Source organism: Melospiza melodia, assembly GCF_035770615.1.
Source record: "Melospiza melodia melodia isolate bMelMel2 chromosome 17 unlocalized genomic scaffold, bMelMel2.pri SUPER_17_unloc_2, whole genome shotgun sequence".
Classification (NCBI taxonomy): Eukaryota; Metazoa; Chordata; class Aves; order Passeriformes; family Passerellidae; genus Melospiza; species Melospiza melodia.
In genome coordinates this window covers 168,386-186,833 of record NW_026948503.1, presented here as the reverse complement: position 1 = coordinate 186,833, position 18,448 = coordinate 168,386, and the positions used below count along the sequence as shown (strand labels likewise).

Sequence of the window (18,448 nt, the reverse complement as noted above, 5' to 3'; positions counted from 1 at the left end):
GGGACATCTCCATGTCCCCACCCCTGTGTGAGGATGGAGAACCCTCCTGGCCAGGTGGGATCATTGGGGATGTCCCCATGTCCCCAGCCCCGTGAGAAGATGGAGAACCCACCTGGCCAGGTAGAGAGGCTTGGTGGGGATGTCCCCGTGAGAAGATGGAGAACCCACCTGGCCAGGTAGAGGGGCTTGGTGGGGATGTCCCCAGCCCCGTGAGAAGATGGAGAACCCACCTGGCCAGGTAGAGGGGCTTGGTGGGGTCGTCGGGGCTCACGGAGACGCACTCTCCGACCTCCAGCGTCTCGGAGTCGATGCAGACGCGTTGGTAGAAATCCTTCTTGCCGTCGCTCTGGGGGACACGGGGACGTCACCGGTACGGCCTCACCTGGGTGGGACCTCACCTGGAGGGGACCTCACCTGGATGGGACCCTCACCTGGGTGGGACCCTCACCGGGATGGGACGCTCACCTGGATAGGACCTTCACCTGGATGGGACCCTCACCTGGATAGGACCTTCACCTGGATGGGACCTTCATCTGGATGGGACCCTCACCTGGATGGGACCTTCACCTGGATGGGACCTTCACCTGGATGGGACCCTCACCTGGATAGGACCTTCACCTGGATGGGGCCCTCATGTGGATGGGACCCTCACCTGGGTGGGACCTTCACCTGGATGGGACCTTCACCTGGATGGGGCCCTCACCTGGATGGGACCATCACCCACAAAATCCAACTCTAACCTCACCTGGATGGGTTCCCTTCACCTGGATGGGTTCTCCATCCACGAGATCCAACTCTAACCTCACCTGGATGGGTTCTCCTCACCTGGATGAGTTCCCTCATCCACGAGATCCACCTCTAACCTCACCTGGATGGGTTCCTCTCATCTGGATGGGTTCCCCTCACCTGGATGGGTTCTCCATCCACGAGATCCAACTCTAACCTCACCTGGATGGGTTCTCCTCACCTGGATGAGTTCCCTCATCCACGAGATCCACCTCTAACCTCACCTGGACGTGTCCCCTCCCCTTGCCAGGTGCCTCACCTTGATGGGCTCCCCCACCCAGCAGATCCTGCTCTTGTTCTGCTTCTTCTTGCGGCCCTGGAGCATCTTCTTGGGCGAGGGCATCTCGGGGATGTTGTCATCGACCTCCTCATCCTCGTCCGCCTCCCGCACCGCCAGGTTGGGACACCTGGGATGTCACCGGGGGTGTCACCGGGGGTGGGACATTGGGGACATCATCGGGGACATCATCGGGGACATCGGGGACATCATCGGGGACACCGGGGACACCGGGGACAGGGCCACCCACCTCCTCTGCAGACACGCCTGCTTGCTGCGGCCGCTGCCGCCGAACTTGACCATGTTCTGGCACGCCTTGCACTTGCCACACTCGGGCTGCTGGCACACCTGGCACGGCACGGGGACACCGGTGACACCGGGAAGGTCCATCCGTGATCAACTCAACCAGCTCGTGGTGCTGGTGTTGGTCAAGGTTGGAAGATCTTCCAAAAGCAACCAACCCAAGCCATGACATTGACGTTGACCAAGGCTGGAAAAGCCCTCCGAGACCAACCCAACCCATGATAATGACATTGACCAAGACTGGAAGACTCTCCAAGAACAGCCAACCCAACCAAGGGAGATGATGTAGACCAAGATTGGAAGAGACCTTCAAGACCAACCAACCCAACCCACGATGCCGACGTTGGCCAACACTGGGAGTCCTTCAAGACCAACCAACCCAACCCAGGAAGGTGATGTTGACTGGAAAGAGACCTTCAAGACCAGCCAACCCAATCCATGATGCCGATGTTGGCCAACACTGGGAGTCCTTCAAGACCAACCAACCCAACCCAACCCATGACACCGACCAAGGCTGGAAGACCCCCCCCCCCAACACCACCCACCCAAACCCATCCCCGCCGCCGAGCCGCCGTCACCTCGCAGACGCCGCAGCGCCGGCGCTTGGCGGCGTTCTCCTTGTCCTCCTCGCGCTCGTCCTTCTCGATCTGCTCCGAGAAGAAGGTGTCGAAGATGAGGTACACCAGCTTGGTGGTGGTGGCCTTGGTGGGACCCTTGTCCTTGTCGATGCGCGTGGGGTGCCGGATGGCCTGGCGCCGCACGGCTCGCCTGCGGCACGGGGACAGCGCTCAGGCCACGCCCGGGGGCGGGGACAGCGCCCCGGGGACCTCCACGCGTGGCCAAGGTGGGGCCTCCAAAAGGTCCGGATGGATCTTGGGTGGGAACCCAACGCCGGAGCAGCGCCGCGTTTGGGTTTGCCCGATTTCGGGAGGATCCTCCCCAGTTTCAGGAGGGCTTTTGTGATCTTGGGAGGATCTTCTCAATTTTGGGAGGATCTTCCCAATTTCAGGAGGATCCTCCCCAGTTTCAGGAGGGGTTTTGTGATCTTGGGAGGATCTTCTCAATTTTGGGAGGATCTTCCCAGTTTTGGGGAGGGTTTTCATGATCTTGGGAGGATCTTCCCAGGTTTGGGAGATTTCTCCCAGTTTTGGGAGGATCTTCCCAATTTTGGGAGAATTCTCCTATTTTCAAGAAGGTCAACCCAATTTTGGGAGGATCTTCCCCAGTTTCAGGAGGGGTTTTGTGATCTTGGGAGGATCTTCTCAATTTTGGGAGGATCTTCCCAATTTCAGGAGGATCTTCCCAGTTTTGGGAGGGTTTTTGTGATCTTGGGAGGATCCTCCCAATTTTGGGAGAATTCTCCCAGTTTTAAGGAGCTCACCCCAATTTTGGGAGAACTCTCCCAGTTTTAAGGAGCTCACCCCAATTTTGGGAGAACTCTCCCAGTTTTAAGGAGCTCACCCCAATTTTGGGAGAACTCTCCCATTTTTTAAGGAGCTCACCCCAATTTTGGGAGAATTCTCCCAGTTTTAAGGAGCTCACCCCAATTTTGGGAGAACTCTCCCAGTTTTAAGGAGCTCACCCCAATTTTGGGAGCGTTTCTGCTCTGACTCCCAGCCCTTCTCACGCCACTGAACCCAAATCCTCCCCAGTTTTGGGAAGATTTTCCCAACTTTGGTTGGACTCCCCCAAATTTTGCGCTCACAGAACCCAAACCCTTCCCAACCTTGGGCAAATTCTCTTTTTGAGGTCCCAAATTTTGGTTGCGTTTTCCCAAATTTTGGCTTTTTTTGCCCTCAAATCACCTCCTGCCCAGGGTGACCTCACCCACCTCGCCGAGATCCCTCACGAGAATCCCCAAATTTTGGGCCGATTCCCCCAACGCTGAGACCCCAGAGAGCCCGAACCCTCGCGGACTTTGGTGGGATTTTCCCGATTTTGGGGGTTCTGCCCCCAAACCTCACCTCTTGCCCAGGGTGACCCCGGCCAGCTTGATGAGGTCCCTCATGCAGGGCGTGATGAGCACCGGGGGCTCGTCGCTGTCGCCGGCCTCGTCGTAGCTCTCCACCTGCTCCACCACGAACTGCGCGTGCCGCAGCAGCGAGTCCTCCGTGAAACGGTTGAAGTTGAGCCCCGCCGGCGGCACCGTGGTCTGGGGGAACCGGTGGGAAGGGTTGGAGATGGTTGGGGATGGTTTGGGAAGGGTTTGGAGATGGTTGGAGATGGTGACACCATGGACAGGTGACACCACGGGGAGGTGACACCATGGACAGGTGACACCATGGACAGGTGACACCACGGGGAGGTGACACCATGGGGAGGTGACACCATGGACAGGTGACACCATGGACAGGTGACACCACGGGGAGGTGACACCATGGGGAGGTGACAGCATGGACAGGTGACACCACGGGGATGTGACACCACGGGGAGGTGACGCCTCGGCGGCGCTGTCACCTCGATCTTGTTGAGCAGGTCCTCGTAGCTGACGTCGCGGTTGTTCTGCAGGAACTCCACCACGATCTTGCTCATGTAGATCTTCTCCTGCATCAGCGCGAACGTCGGCGCGTACTCCTCGCTCGGCTCCATCAGGATGTAGTCGGCAAAGGCTGGGGGAGAAAACCAAAATTGGGGGAATTTGGGGAAAAAAACCCCAAAATTGGGGGAATTTGGGGAAAAACCCAAAATTGGGGAAATTTGGGGAAAAAAACCCCAAAATTGGGGGAATTTGGGGAAAAAACCAAAATTGGGGGAATTTGGGGAAAAAAAACAAAATTGGGGGAATTTGGGGAAAAAAACCCAAAATTGTGGGAATTTGGGGAAAAAACCCCAAAATTTGGGCAATTTGGGGAAAAATGGGGGGTTTTGGGAAAAAAAAAACAACAACAAAATTTTGGGAATTTGGGGAAAAGAAACCAAAATTGTGGGAACTTGGGGAAAAAAAAAGCAACAAAATTGGGGGAATTTGGGGAAAAATGGGGGGTTTTGGGTGGGTGGGAAGAAAAGGAATGGGGGAAAAAAGGGAAGAGGAGGGAAAAGGAGAAGGGGAAAGAAAAGAGAGGGAAAATAAATGGGAAAAGAGGAAAAGGGGAGGAAAGAAAATAAGGGGGAAAAGCAGGAGAAAGGAGGAAAAATGAGGAAAGAAAGGAAGGAAAAGAGAAAAAAGAAAATAAAGGGGAAAAAAGCAGGAAAAAGGAGGAAAAAGGAGGAAGAAGGGAAGAAAAGAGAAAAAAGGCAGAAAAAAGAGAGGGAAAAAAAGAGAAAAACAAAGAAAACAAAAGAAAACAAGAAAAAACAGGAACAAAAGGAGAAGGGAGAAGGGAGAAGAAGAAAAAGAATGGAAAAAAAGGGAGAAAAAGGGAGAAAATGGATAAAAAAGGGAGAAAAAGGGAGAAAAGAAAATGGATAAAAAGAGAGAAAAAGGGAGAAAAGAAAATGGATAAAAAAGAGAGAAAAAGGGAGAAAAGAAAATGGATAAAAAAGGGAGAAAAGAAAATGGATAAAAAAGAGAAAAAAGGGAGAAAAGAAAATGGATAAAAAAGGGAGAAAAGAAAATGGATAAAAAAGAGAAAAAAGGGAGAAAAGAAAATGAATAAAAAAGAGAAAAAGGGAGAAAAGAAAATGGATAAACAAGGAGAAAAAGGGAGAAAAGAAAATGGATAAAAAAGAGAAAAAGGGAGAAAAGAAAATGGATAAAAAAGAGAAAAAATGGAGAAAAGAAAATGGATAAAAAAGGGAGAAAAGGAGGAGAAAGGGAGAAGAAAGAAGACACAAAAAGAAGAGGAAAGAGCAAAACCTCTGCAACCCTCCCCTCAAAAAAAGCCCCAAATTCCCCAAAAAAGCCCCAAATTCTCCCCAAGTCCCTCCAAGTTCCTCCTCCCCTCAAAAAAAGCCCAAAAAGCCCAAAACCAGCCCAAAATTCACTCCTGACCTGTGCTGAAGCCGATCAGAGCCTTCTCGCCGCCGTCGAAGCCGGTGATCCACCAGGCGTTGATGGGCCCCAACTTCTTGGCTCTCACCCCACCTGCAAAAAAAGGCAAAAAAACCCAAAAATCAGGAAAATTCTGGGAAATGTGAAAAAGCCCAAAATGGGAAAAAGCCCAAAATGTGAAGAAGTCCAAAAATGTGAAAAAGCCCCAAATGGGAAAAAGCCCAAAATGTGAAAAAGCCCAAAATGGGAAAAACTTCAAAATGTGAAAAAGCCCAAAATCTGAAAGAGCCCAAAAATTTGAAAAACCCCAAAACCTGACCAACCCCAAAATGTGAAAAACCCCAAACTGTGAAAAACTTCAAAATGTGAAAAAGCCCAAAATCTCAAAAAGCCCAAAATCTGAAAAACCCCAAAATGTGAAAAAGCCCAAATGTGAAAAACCCCGAACTGTGAAAAACCCCAAAATCCCCAAAATGAGAAAAACCCCAAAATGTGAAAAACCCCAAAATCTGAAAGAGCCCAAAAATTTGAAAAAGCCCAAAACCCGAACAACCCCAAAATGTGAAAAACCTTGAACTGTGAAAAAGCCCCAAAATGTGAAAAAGCCCAAAAACCCCAAAATGTGAGAAAGCCCAAAATGTGAAAAAGCCCAAGTAGTGAAAAACCCCAAAATGTGAAAAAGCCCAAAAACCCCAAAATGTGAGAAAGCCCAAAAACCCCAAAATGTGAGAAAGCCCAAAAACCCCAAAATGTGAAAAAGCCCAAAAACCCCAAAAACCCCAAAATGTGAGAAAGCCCAAAATGTGAAAAAGCCGAAAAAGCCCAAAAACCCCAAAATGTGAGAAAGCCCAAAATGTGAAAAAGCCCAAAAACCCCAAAAACCCCAAAATGTGAGAAAGCCCAAAATGTGAAAAAGCCCAAAAACCCCAAAAGCCCAAAAACCCCAAAGCCCAAACCCCACATCTGGTCCCTCACCGTCCAGGCTGGGGTTGTCGTCGTAGATGGGTTTGACGACGCCGCTGAAGTAAAGCTCGATGTTCCGCTCGATGAGGCCGGAGTCGAACGGACACAAATGTCCCCTCTTGTCATACACACTGCGGGAGGGGACACGGAGGGGACAACTGTGACACCATGGAGGTGACACCATGGACAGGTGGCACCATGGAGAGGTGACACCATGGACAGGTGACACCATGGACAGGTGACAACTGTGACACCATGGAGGTGACACCATGGACAGGTGGCACCATGGAGAGGTGACACCATGGACAGGTGACAACTGTGACAGCATGGAGGTGACACCATGGAGAGTCGAACGGACACAAATGTCCCCTCTTGTCATAGACACTGCGGGACACGGAGGGGACAGGGAGGGGACACCGTGAGGTGACACCATGGACAGGTGACACCATGGAGGTGACACCATGGAGAGGTGACACCATGGACAGGTGACAACTGTGACAGCATGGAGGTGACACCATGGAGAGTCGAACGGACACAAATGTCCCCTCTTGTCATACACACTGCGGGACACGGAGGGGACACCGTGAGGTGACACCATGGACAGGTGACACCACAGGGAGGTGACACCATGGAGAGGTGACACCATGGAGAGTCGAACGGACACAAATGTCCCCTCTTGTCATAGACACTGCGGGACACGGAGGGGACAGGGAGGGGACACCGTGAGGTGACACCATGGAGGTGACACCATGGAGAGGTGACACCATGGAGGTGACACCATGGAGGTGACACCATGGAGAGGTGACACCATGGAGGTGACAACTGTGACACCATGGAGTGTTGAAGGGACACAAATGTCCCCTCTTGTCATAGACACTGCGGGACAAGCAGGTGACACCGTGGAGGTGACATCATGGAGGTGACACCATGGAGAGGTGACACCATGAGGTGACAACTGGGACACCGTGAGGTGACACCATGGAGGTGACACCATGGAGGTGACACCATGGAGAGGTGACAACTGGGACACCATGAGGTGACACCATGGAGCGTCAAAGGGACAGGTGTCCCCTCTTGTCATACACACTGCGGGACAGGGAGGGGACACCGTGAGGTGACACCATGGACAGGTGACACCACAGGGAGGTGACACCATGGAGAGGTGACAACTGGGACACCATGGACAGGTGACACCATGGAGGTGACACCATGGAGAGGTGACACCACGGAGAGTCGAAGGGACACAAATGTCCCCTCTTGTCATACACACTGTGGGACAGGGAGGGGACAACTGTGACACCATGGAGGTGACACCATGGAGAGGTGACACCATGGACAGGTGACACCACGGAGAGGTGGCACCATGGCTGCGATGGCCTCACCTGAAGGAGGTGACACCATGGACAGGTGACACCACAAGGAGGTGACACCATGGACAGGTGACACCATGGACAGGTGACACCACAAGGAGGTGACACCACAGGGAGGTGACACCACAAGGAGGTGACACCATGGACAGGTGACACCACGGAGAGGTGGCACCATGGCTGCGATGGCCTCACCTGAAGGCGGTGACCTTGTGCTGGGGCAGCTCCTCGTAGCTCTCGAACCCGTCCTCGTTGGCGTCGAAGATGGACAGGCGCTCGTCCGTCAGCATCTCCGGCTCCTCCAGCTGCGTTTGGGTGGAGAAACCCCAAAAAAACCCCCAAAAAAACCCCCAAAAAATGAAAGAATTGGGATTTAGGGACATCCCTGATTTCCCTGGGCTCAGGGAGAGGATTTTGGTTCCTTACGGCGTCGTCGGGGTCCCCCTGGAAGAATTTGAGGTCGGGGTCGTCCAGGTACTGCCGGCAGTCGAGGCACTTGGGGGGCGTGCTCTGGGGACAGGGGAGGGAGAGGCAGATTTACCCAGAGCTATTCCCTAAATTATCCAGGAATTCAAAAATTAAAAATTAAAAATTAAAAAATCCCCAAGCTTTTACCAAAGTTATTCCCTAAATTATCCAGGAATTCAAAAAATTGAAAATCAAAAAAACCCCAAGCTTTCCCCAAAGTTATTCCCTAAATTATCCAGGAATTCAAAAAATTGAAAATTAAAAATTAAAAATTAAAAAATCCCCAAGCTTTTCCCAAAGTTATTCCTGGAATTATCATGGAATTAATTAAAAATTAAAAATTAAAAAATCCCCAAGCTTTCCCCAAAGTTATTCCCTAAATTATCCAGGAATTCAAAAAATTGAAAATTGAAAATTAAAAAATCCCCAAGCTTTTACCAAAGTTATTCCCTAAATTATCCAGGAATTCAAAAATTGAAAATTAAAAATTAAAAATTAAAAAATCCCCAAGCTTTTACCAAAGTTATTCCCTAAATTATCCAGGAATTCAAAAAATTGAAAATTAAAAATTAAAAAATCCCCAAGCTTTTCCCAAAGTTATTCCTGGAATTATCATGGAATTAATTAAAAATTAAAAATTAAAAAATCCCCAAGCTTTCCCCAAAGTTATTCCCTAAATTATCCAGGAATTCAAAAAATTGAAAATCAAAAAAAACCCCAAGCTTTCCCCAAAGTTATTCCCTAAATTATCCAGGAATTCAAAAAATTGAAAATTAAAAATTAAAAAATCCCCAAGCTTTCCCCAAAGTTATTCCCTAAATTATCCAGGAATTCAAAAAATTGAAAATTGAAAATTAAAAAATCCCCAAGCTTTTACCAAAGTTATTCCCTAAATTATCCAGGAATTCAAAAAATTGAAAATTAAAAATTAAAAATTAAAAAATCACCAAGCTTTTACCAAAGTTATTCCCTAAATTATCCAGGAATTCAAAAATTGAAAATTAAAAATTAAAAAATCCCCAAGCTTTCCCCAAAGTTATTCCCTAAATTATCCAGGAATTCAAAAATTGAAAATTAAAAATTAAAAATTAAAAAATCCCCAAGCTCTCCCCAAAGTTATTCCCTAAATTATCCAGGAATTCAAAAATTGAAAATTAAAAATTAAAAATTAAAAAATCCCCAAGCTTTTCCTAAAGTTATTCCCAGAATTTTCCAGGAATTCAAAAATTGAAAATTAAAAATTAAAAATTAAAAAATCCCCAAGCTTTTCCCAAAGTTATTCCCAGAATTTTCCAGGATTTGGGGACAATTTGGGGTTTTGCTTTTGGGAACTTTAACGGGTTTATATTCCCATTGCATCATCCACCCTTTGGAATAACCCCCAAAAAAATTCAAATTTAAGAGTTTTGAAATGATTCAAAAATCCCCAAAAAACAGCTGGGATGGGGAGGGACTCACTTTAACAGGAGCAGAGATTTTAACCTGAGGGATTTCGTCTCTGATTTCCAACCTGGGAGAGGAAAATTGAAAATTTTGGGGTGAGATTGGAGCAGGGATGGCATCGATGTCGTTGTCATTGTCACCAGGGAATGTCCCCAATTTCCCTCACCCGTCTTTGGTTTCCATCTTCATCCTCTTCTCATCTTGATCCTGGGGAAAAAAGGGAAAAAATGGCAAAAGGAGCAGGAAAACGTGGCCAAAAATGGTAGGAAATCACCCCAAAAATGGTCTGAGATGTCAGCACTGACCAAAATGCTGGGAAATCACCCCAAAAAAGGGAAATCACCCCAAAAATGAGATGGAACAGGTCTGGGGTGTCAGCACTGACCAAAATCCTGGGAAATCACCCCAAAAAAGGGAAATCACCCCAAAAATGGTCTGAGGTGTCAGCACTGACCAAATCCTGGGAAATCACCCCAGAAATGGTCTGGGATCTCACCACTGACCAAAATCCTGGGAAATCACCCCAAAAATGAGATGGGACAGGTCTGGGATGTCAGCACTGACCCAAATGCTGGGAAATCACCCCAAAAATGGTCTGAGATGTCAGCAGTGACCAAAATGCTGGGAAATCACCCCAAAAATGGTCTGAGGTGTCAGCACTGACCAAATCCTGGGAAATCACCCCAAAAATGAGATGGGACAGGTCTGGGGTGTCAGCACTGACCAAAATGCTGGGAAATCACCCCAAAAATGGTCTGAGATGTCAGCACTGACCAAATCCTGGGAAATCACCCCAAAAAAGGGAAATCGCCCCAAAAATGACATGGGACAGGTCTGGGGTGTCAGCACTGACCAAAATGCTGGGAAATCATCCCAAAAAAGGGAAATCACCCCAAAAATGGTCTGAGGTGTCAGCACTGACCAAATCCTGGGAAATCACCCCAGAAATGGTCTGGGATCTCACCACTGACCAAAATCCTGGGAAATCACCCCAAAAATGGTCTGAGATGTCAGCAGTGACCAAATCCTGGGAAATCACCCCAAAAATGGTCTGGGATGCCACCACTGACCAAAATCCTGGGAAATCACCCCAAAAAAGGGAAATCACCCCAAAAATGACATGGGACAGGTCTGGGATGTCAGCACTGACCAAAATCCTGGGAAATCACCCCAAAAAAGGCCTGAGATGCCACCACTGACCAAAATGCTGGGAAATCACCCCAGAAAAGGCCTGAGATGCCACCACAGACCAAAATCCTGGGAAATCACCCCAAAAAAGGGAAATCACCCCAAAAATGAGATGGGACAGGTCTGGGATGTCAGCACTGACCCAAATCCTGGGAAATCACCCCAGAAATGGTCTGAGATGCCACCAGTGACCAAAATCCTGGGAAATCACCCCAAAAAAGGCCTGAGATGCCAGCACCAACCTTCTCCTCCAGCTCCTCCTCCTCCCTCTCCACGCTCATCAGCTCCACCCGGGCGTCCCCGTTGGCCTCGTCCGATTTCCTCTTGTTGGACCTGGGGGGGGACGGACCAGGGTGGGAATTTGGGGGGGGCCGGGGAAGGGTTGGGGTGCGGGGGGGGGTGAGGAAGAGGAGGGTGAGGAAGAGGAGGGCGAGGAAGAGGAGGAAGAGGAAGAGGAGGGTGAGGAAGAGGAGGGTGAGGAAGAGGAGGGCGAGGAAGAGGAGGGCGAGGAAGAGGAGGGCGAGGAAGAGGAGGGTGAGGAAGAGGAGGGCGAGGAAGAGGAGGGCGAGGAAGAGGAGGGCGAGGAAGAGGAGGGTGAGGAAGAGGAGGGCGAGGAAGAGGAGGGTGGCGCTGCGCACTGACCCCTTGCACAGGAGGCTGAGCACGGACGGCTGCCGGCCGGAGCTGCGCGTGACGCGGGAGCTGCCCGGGGACCCTGCGGGGAAAGGGGGGTGGGGAATGAATCCAGGAGACCCCAAAACGCACCCTGGGACCCCAGAACCCACCCTGAGACCCCAAAACCCACCCTGAGACCCCAAAACCCACCCTGAGACCCCAGAACCCACCCTGAGACCCCAAAACGCACCCTGAGACCCCAAAACCCACCCTGAGACCCCAGAACCCACCCTGAGACCCCAAAACCCAGCCTGAGACCCCAAAACCCACCCTGAGACCCCAAAACGCACCCTGAGACCCCAAAACCCAGCCTGAGACCCCAAAACCCAGCCTGAGACCCCAAAACCCACCCTGAGACCCCAAAACCCAGCCTGAGACCCCAAAACCCACCCTGAGACCCCAAAACGCACCCTGAGACCCCAAAACCCAGCCTGAGACCCCAGAACCCACCCTGAGACCCCAAAACACACCCTGGGACCCCAAAACACACCCTGAGACCCCAGAACCCACCCTGAGACCCCAAAACGCACCCTGAGACCCCAAAACCCACCCTGAGACCCCAAAACACACCCTGAGACCCCAAAACACACCCTGAGACCCCAAAACCCACCCTGAGACCCCAGAACCCACCCTGGGACCCCAAAACACACCCTGGGACCCCAAAACACACCCTGAGACCCCAGAACCCACCCTGAGACCCCAAAACGCACCCTGAGACCCCAAAACCCAGCCTGAGACCCCAGAACCCACCCTGAGACCCCAAAACCCAGCCTGAGACCCCAGAACCCACCCTGAGACCCCAAAACACACCCTGAGACCCCAAAACCCAGCCTGAGACCCCAAAACCCACCCTGAGACCCCAAAACGCACCCTGAGACCCCAAAACCCAGCCTGAGACCCCAGAACCCACCCTGAGACCCCAAAACGCACCCTGAGACCCCAGAACCCACCCTGAGACCCCAAAACACACCCTGAGACCCCAAAACACACCCTGGGACCCCAAAACACACCCTGAGACCCCAAAACACACCCTGAGACCCCAAAACCCTTCCCAAGGAGATCCCAAAACCCTTCCTGAGGAGACCCCAAAGATCTTCATGAGGAGACCCCAAAACCCTTCCAGAGAAGAGCCCAAAATCCTTCCCAAGGGGATCCCAGCTCTCGATCCCAATGGGAACTGTTGCACCCCAAAACCAAGAGACCCCAAAATCCTTCATGAGGAGACCCCAAAACCCTTCATGAGATCCCAGTTCTTGATCCCAATGGGAATTGTCACACCCCAAGGCCAGGAGACCCCAAAATCCTTCATGAGGAGATCTAAAAGATCTTCCTGAGGAGACCCCAAAACCCTTCCTGTGGAGACCCCAAAATTTCTCCAGTGGAAATCCTATAATCCTTCATGAGGAGACCTCAAATCCTTTCCTGAGGAGACCCCAAAACTCTTCTCGAGAAGACCCCAAAACCCTCCCCAAGGTGATCCCACTTCATGATCCCAATGGGAACTGTTGCACTCCAAAACCAAGAGACCCCAAAATCCTTCATGAGGAGATCCCAAAACCCTTCCCAAGGGGATCCCAAAGATCTTCCTGAGGAGACCCCAAGGATCTTCCTGAGGAGACCCCAAGGATCTTCCTGAGGAGACCCCAAAACCCTTCCCAAGGCGATCCCAGCTCTCGATCCCAACAGGACCTGTCACACCCCAAAACCAGGAGACCCCAAACCCCTTCCCAAGGAGACCCCAAAACCCTTCCTGAGGTGATCCCAAAGATCTTCCTGAGGAGACCCCAAACCCCTTCCCAAGGCGATCCCGGCTCTCGATCCCAAGAGGAACCGTCACACCCCACAACCAGGACAACCCAAAACCCTTCCCGAGGAGACCCCAAAACCCTTCACAAGGAGACCCCAAAACCCTTCAAAGGAGATCCCAAGGATCTTCCTGAGGAGACCCCATAACCCTTCCTGAGGAGACCCCAAACCCCTTCCCAAGGAGACCCCAAAGCCCTTCCCAAGGCGATCCCGGCTCTCGATCCCAACAGGAACCGTCACACCCCACAACCAGGACACCCCAAAACCCCTCCTGAGAGATCCCCCCAGTGCCAACGGGCACTGCCCCACCCCAAACCCTCCCCACCCCCACAAATCCCCATTTACACCCCAAAAAAAAACCCCAAAAAAACCCCCAAACCCTCACTTTTGGCGTCGCCGTTGGAGCGGCTCCGGCGGGATTTGCGCGCGCGGGCGGCGGGGCCGGCGCGGGACGGGGACGGGGCCGCCCCTTCCTCCACCTCCATGGCTCCATCCTCATCCTCGTCGCTGCCCAAGGCTCCGTTCCCGGGGCAGCCGTTGGGGTCGGGGTCCCCGGAGCCGTTTTGGGGCGCCGAGAGCTCCTGGCGCAGCAGCGCCTTCACCTTGGCCAGGTAACGCTCCTGGGGAGGGGAGCACCCCAAAAATCAAACAAACCCCAAATCCTGGGCTGGGGTCCCAAATCCCACAGGGAAAGTGATCCCAAATCCTGGGGTGTGACCCCAAATCCTGGGGTTTGATCCCAAATCCCACAGGGATCCATAATCCCAAATCCCAGGGTGTGACCCCAAATCCTGGGGTTTGATCCCAAATCCTGGAGTTTGATCCCAAATCCCACAGGGAAAGTGATCCCAAATCGTGATCCCAAATCCTGGGGTGTGACCCCAAATCCTGGAGTTTGATCCCAAATCCTGGGGAGTGACCCCAAATAGTGATCCCAAATCCTGGGGTTTGATCCCAAATCCCACAGGGAAAGTGATCCCAAATCATGATCCCAAATCCCGGGGTGTGACCCCAAATCCTGGGGTTTGATCCCAAATCCCACAGGGATCCATTATCCCAAATCCCAAGGTGTGATCCCAAATCCGCAGCAGCGCCTTCACCTTGGCCAGGTAACGCTCCTGGGGAGGGGAGCACCCCAAAAATCAAACCCCAAATCCCACAGGGAAAGCGATCCCAAATCCTGGGGTTTGACCCCAAATCCTGGGCTGGGGTCCCAAATCCCACAGGGATCCATAATCCCAAATCCCAGGGTGTGACCCCAAATCCTGGGGTTTGATCCCAAATCCCACAGGGAAAGTGATCCCAAATCATGATCCCAAATCCCAGGGTGTGACCCCAAATCCTGGGGTTTGATCCCAAATCCCACAGGGAAAGTGATCCCAAATCATGATCCCAAATCCCAGGGTGTGACCCCAAATCCTGGGGTTTGATCCCAAATCCCACAGGGAAAGTGATCCCAAATCGTGATCCCAAATCCTGAGGCTTGATCCCAAATCCTGGGGTTTGATCCCAAATCCCACAGGGATCCATTATCCCAAATCCCAAGGTGTGACCCCAAATCCGCAGCAGCGCCTTCACCTTGGCCAGGTAACGCTCCTGGGGAGGGGAGCACCCCAAAAATCAAACAAACCCCAAATCCCACAGGGAAAGCGATCCCAAATCCTGGGGTGTGACCCCAAATCCTGGGGTTTGATCCCAAATCCTGGGGTTTGATCCCAAATCCCACAGGGAAAGTGATCCCAAATCGTGACCCCAAATCTTGGGGAGTGATCCCAAATCCTGGGGTGGGGTCCCAAATCCCACAGGGAAAGTGATCCCAGATCCTGGGGTGTGACCCCAAATCCTGGGGCTTGACCCCAAATCCTGGGGTTTGATCCCAAATCCTGGGGAGTGATCCCAAATCCTGGGGTGGGATCCCAAATCCTGGGGTGGGATCCCAAATCCCAATGGAAAGTGATCCCAAATCCCAGGGTTTTACCCCAAACCCCAGGTGTTTTCCCCCAAATCCCAGCTGTTTCACCCCAAACCCCAGGTGTTTTACCCCAAATCCAGCTGTTTCACCCCAAACCCCAGGTGTTTTACCCCAGTCCAGGTTGGGGCTCTCACCTCCGACAGCTCCTCCCGGCGCAGTTTGGCCTCGAGCTCGCTGAGCTGCAGCTGCACCTCGGCCTGCAGGAACCCATGGATGAGGCTGAGCTTCTCCTGCACGCTCTCCTGGGGACATTGGGGACATTGGGGACACCGTGGGGACACCATGGGGACATTGGGGACACCATGGGGACATTGGGGACATGGCAGGGACACTGGGGACATGGCAGGGACATTGGGGACAGCATGGGGACATTGGGGACACCGTGGGGCCATGGGGAGCAGGAACCCATGGATGAGGCTGAGCTTCTCCTGCACGCTCTCCTGGGGACACCATGGGGACATTGGGGACACCAGGGGGACATTGGGGACATGGCAGGGACACTGGGGACACCGTGGGGACATTGGGGACACCGTGGGGACATTGGGGATGGAGGTGACACGGTGGGGACATGGGGAGCAGGAACCCATGGATGAGGCTGAGCTTCTCCTGCACGCTCTCCTGGGGACATTGGGGACACCGTGGGGACATTGGGGACATGGCAGGGACATTGGGGACACCATGGGGACATTGGGGACACTGTGGGGACATTGGGGACACCGTGGGGACATTGGGGACACCGTGGGGACATTGGGGATGGAGGTGACACGGTGGGGACATGGGGAGCAGGAAGCCCTGGATGAGGCTGAGCTTCTCCTGCACGCTCTCCTGGGGACATTGGGGACATTGGGGACACCGTGGGGACACCATGGGGACATTGGGGACACCATGGGGACATTGGGGACATGGCAGGGACACTGGGGACACCGTGGGGACATTGGGGACACCATGGGGACACTGGGGATGGAGGTGACACGGTGGGGACATGGGGAGCAGGAAGCCGTGGATGAGGCTGAGCTTCTCCTGCACGCTCTCCTGGGGACACCATGGGGACATTGGGGACACCATGGGGACATTGGGGACATGGCAGGGACACTGGGGACACTCAGGTGACACTGGGGACACTCAGGTGACACCGGGGACATTCAGGACATTCAGGTGACACTGGGGACACTCAGGTGACACCGGGGACATTCAGGACTCACCTTCTCTCCCAGGTTCTCCTCATCCCGCTCCAGGTCCTGCAGCCTGGGGTGGGGACACCAGGGGAGGGGACAAAGGGACAAAAAGGGACAAAAAGGGACAAAAAGGGACAATGAGACCATCAGGACTGGGGACAGAACCCCCAAATTGGGGTCAGGACCCCCAGATTGGGGTCAGAAACCCCAGCATGGGGGTCAGGACCATCAGGATTGGGGTCAGAACCCCCAGGATTGGGGTTGGGACCCCTGGGATTGGGTTCAGGACCCCCAGATTGGGGACAGAAACTCGGATTGGGGTCAGAACCCCAGAAATGGGGTCAGGACCATCAGGATTGGGGTCGGGACCCCTGGGATGGGTTCAGGAGCCCCAGATTTGAGTCAGGACCCCCAGACAGGGGTCAGAACCCTGGGATTGGGGTCAGGGACCCTGGAATGGGTTCCGAACCCCAGAAATGGGGTCAGGACCATCAGGATTGGGGTCAGGACACCCAGATTTGGGTCAGGACCCCCAGATTGGGGTCAGGAGCCCAGGATTGGGGTCAGGAGCCTGGGATTGGGGACAGAAACTTTGGGATGGGTTCAGAACCCCCGGCTTTGGGTTGAGACCCCTGGGATTGGGGTCAGGACCATCAGGATCGGGGTCCGAACCTTTGGGATGGGCTCAGGACCCCCAGATTGGGGTCAGAACCTCTGGGATTGGGGTCGGGACCCCTGGGATGGGTTCAGGACCCCCAGATTGGGGGCTCCAAAGTCTGCGAGGGGCTCTGAGCGTTGTGAGGGGCTCTGAAGGGCTCTAAAAGCTGTGAGAGGCTCTGAAGGCTCTGGGGGGCTCTGAGAGCTGTGAGGGGCACTGAGAGCTGTGAGGGGTGTGAGAGCTATGAGGGGCTCTGAGAGCTGTGAGGGGCTCTGAAAGCTCTGAGGGGCTCTGAGAGCTCTGAAAGCTCTGAGGGGCTCTGAGAGCTCTGAAAGCTCTGAGGGGCTCTGAGAGCTCTGAAAGCTCTGAGGGGCTCTGAGAGGCTCTGAAAGCTCTGAGGGGCTCTGAGAGGCTCTGAAAGCTCTGAGGGGCTCTGAGGGCTCTGAGAGCTCTGAAGGCTGTGAGGGGCTCTGAGAGCTGTGAGTGCAGTGAGGGTTGTGAGTTCTGAAGGCTCTGAGGGGCTCTAAAGTCTGCGAGGGGCTCTGAGCGCTGTGAGGGGCTCTGAAGGGCTCTAAAAGCTGTGAGAGGCTCTGAGGGGCTCTGGAAGCTCTGAAGGCTGTGAGGGGCTCTGAGGGCTCTGAAAGCTCTGAGGGCTCTGAGAGCTCTGAAGGCTGTGAGGGGCTCTGAGCGTTGTGAGGGGCTCTGAAGGGCTCTGAAAGCTCTGAAGGCTGTGAGGGGCTCTGAGAGCTGTGAGTGCAGTGAGGGTTGTGAGTTCTGAAGGCTCTGAGGGGGTCTAAAGTCTGTGAGGGGCTCTGAGCGTTGTGAGGGGCTCTGAAGGGCTCTAAAAGCTGTGAGAGGCTCTGAGGGGCTCTGGAAGCTCTGAAGGCTGTGAGGGGCTCTGAGGGCTCTGAAAGCTCTGAAGGCTGTGAGGGGCTCTGAGGGCTCTGAGAGCTCTGAAGGCTGTGAGGGGCTCTGAGCGTTGTGAGGGGCTCTGAAAGCTCTGAGGGGCTCTGAAGGGCTCTGAAAGCTCTGAAGGCTGTGAGGGGCTCTGAGAGCTGTGAGTGCAGTGAGGGTTGTGAGTTCTGAAGGCTCTGAGGGGGTCTAAAGTCTGTGAGGGGCTCTGAGGGGCTCTAAAAGCTGTGAGAGGCTCTGAAGGCTCTGGAGGCTCTGAAGGCTGTGAAGGACTCTAAGGGCTCTGAAGGCTGTGAGGGGATCTGAGGGCTCTGAGGTCTATGAGGGGCTCTGAAGGCTGTGAGGGGCTCTGAAGAGTCACGAGGGGCTCCGAGAGTTGTGAGTGTAGTAAGGGATGTGAGGAATTCAGAAGGCTGTGAGAGGCTCCATGGTCTGCGAGGGGCTCTGGGGTTTGTGAGGGGCTCTGAAGGCTCTGAGGGGCTCGAAGGGCTGTGACGGGCTCAGAGCTCTGAAGGCTGTGAGGG

At 53.1% G+C, this 18,448-nt stretch overlaps 1 protein-coding gene across 1 annotated transcript in view; it reads right to left on the bottom strand.

Moving 5' to 3' along the window:
- LOC134433054 (DNA (cytosine-5)-methyltransferase 1-like) overlaps positions 1-18,448 on the bottom strand; it is a 46,506-nt gene that overhangs the window by 27,647 nt on the left and 411 nt on the right. The window contains exons 2-18 of the mRNA XM_063181947.1: positions 16,382-16,424; positions 15,314-15,421; positions 13,593-13,827; positions 11,369-11,441; positions 10,969-11,059; positions 9,705-9,745; positions 9,554-9,605; positions 8,054-8,137; positions 7,823-7,932; positions 6,273-6,391; positions 5,298-5,390; positions 3,824-3,975; positions 3,331-3,518; positions 1,945-2,134; positions 1,314-1,411; positions 1,046-1,193; positions 231-346 (exon numbers count right to left, since the gene is read on the bottom strand). Coding sequence (XP_063038017.1) covers positions 231-346; positions 1,046-1,193; positions 1,314-1,411; positions 1,945-2,134; positions 3,331-3,518; positions 3,824-3,975; positions 5,298-5,390; positions 6,273-6,391; positions 7,823-7,932; positions 8,054-8,137; positions 9,554-9,605; positions 9,705-9,745; positions 10,969-11,059; positions 11,369-11,441; positions 13,593-13,827; positions 15,314-15,421; positions 16,382-16,424 — 1,941 coding nt within the window. The remainder of the gene's footprint in view (positions 1-230; positions 347-1,045; positions 1,194-1,313; positions 1,412-1,944; positions 2,135-3,330; positions 3,519-3,823; positions 3,976-5,297; positions 5,391-6,272; positions 6,392-7,822; positions 7,933-8,053; positions 8,138-9,553; positions 9,606-9,704; positions 9,746-10,968; positions 11,060-11,368; positions 11,442-13,592; positions 13,828-15,313; positions 15,422-16,381; positions 16,425-18,448) is intronic.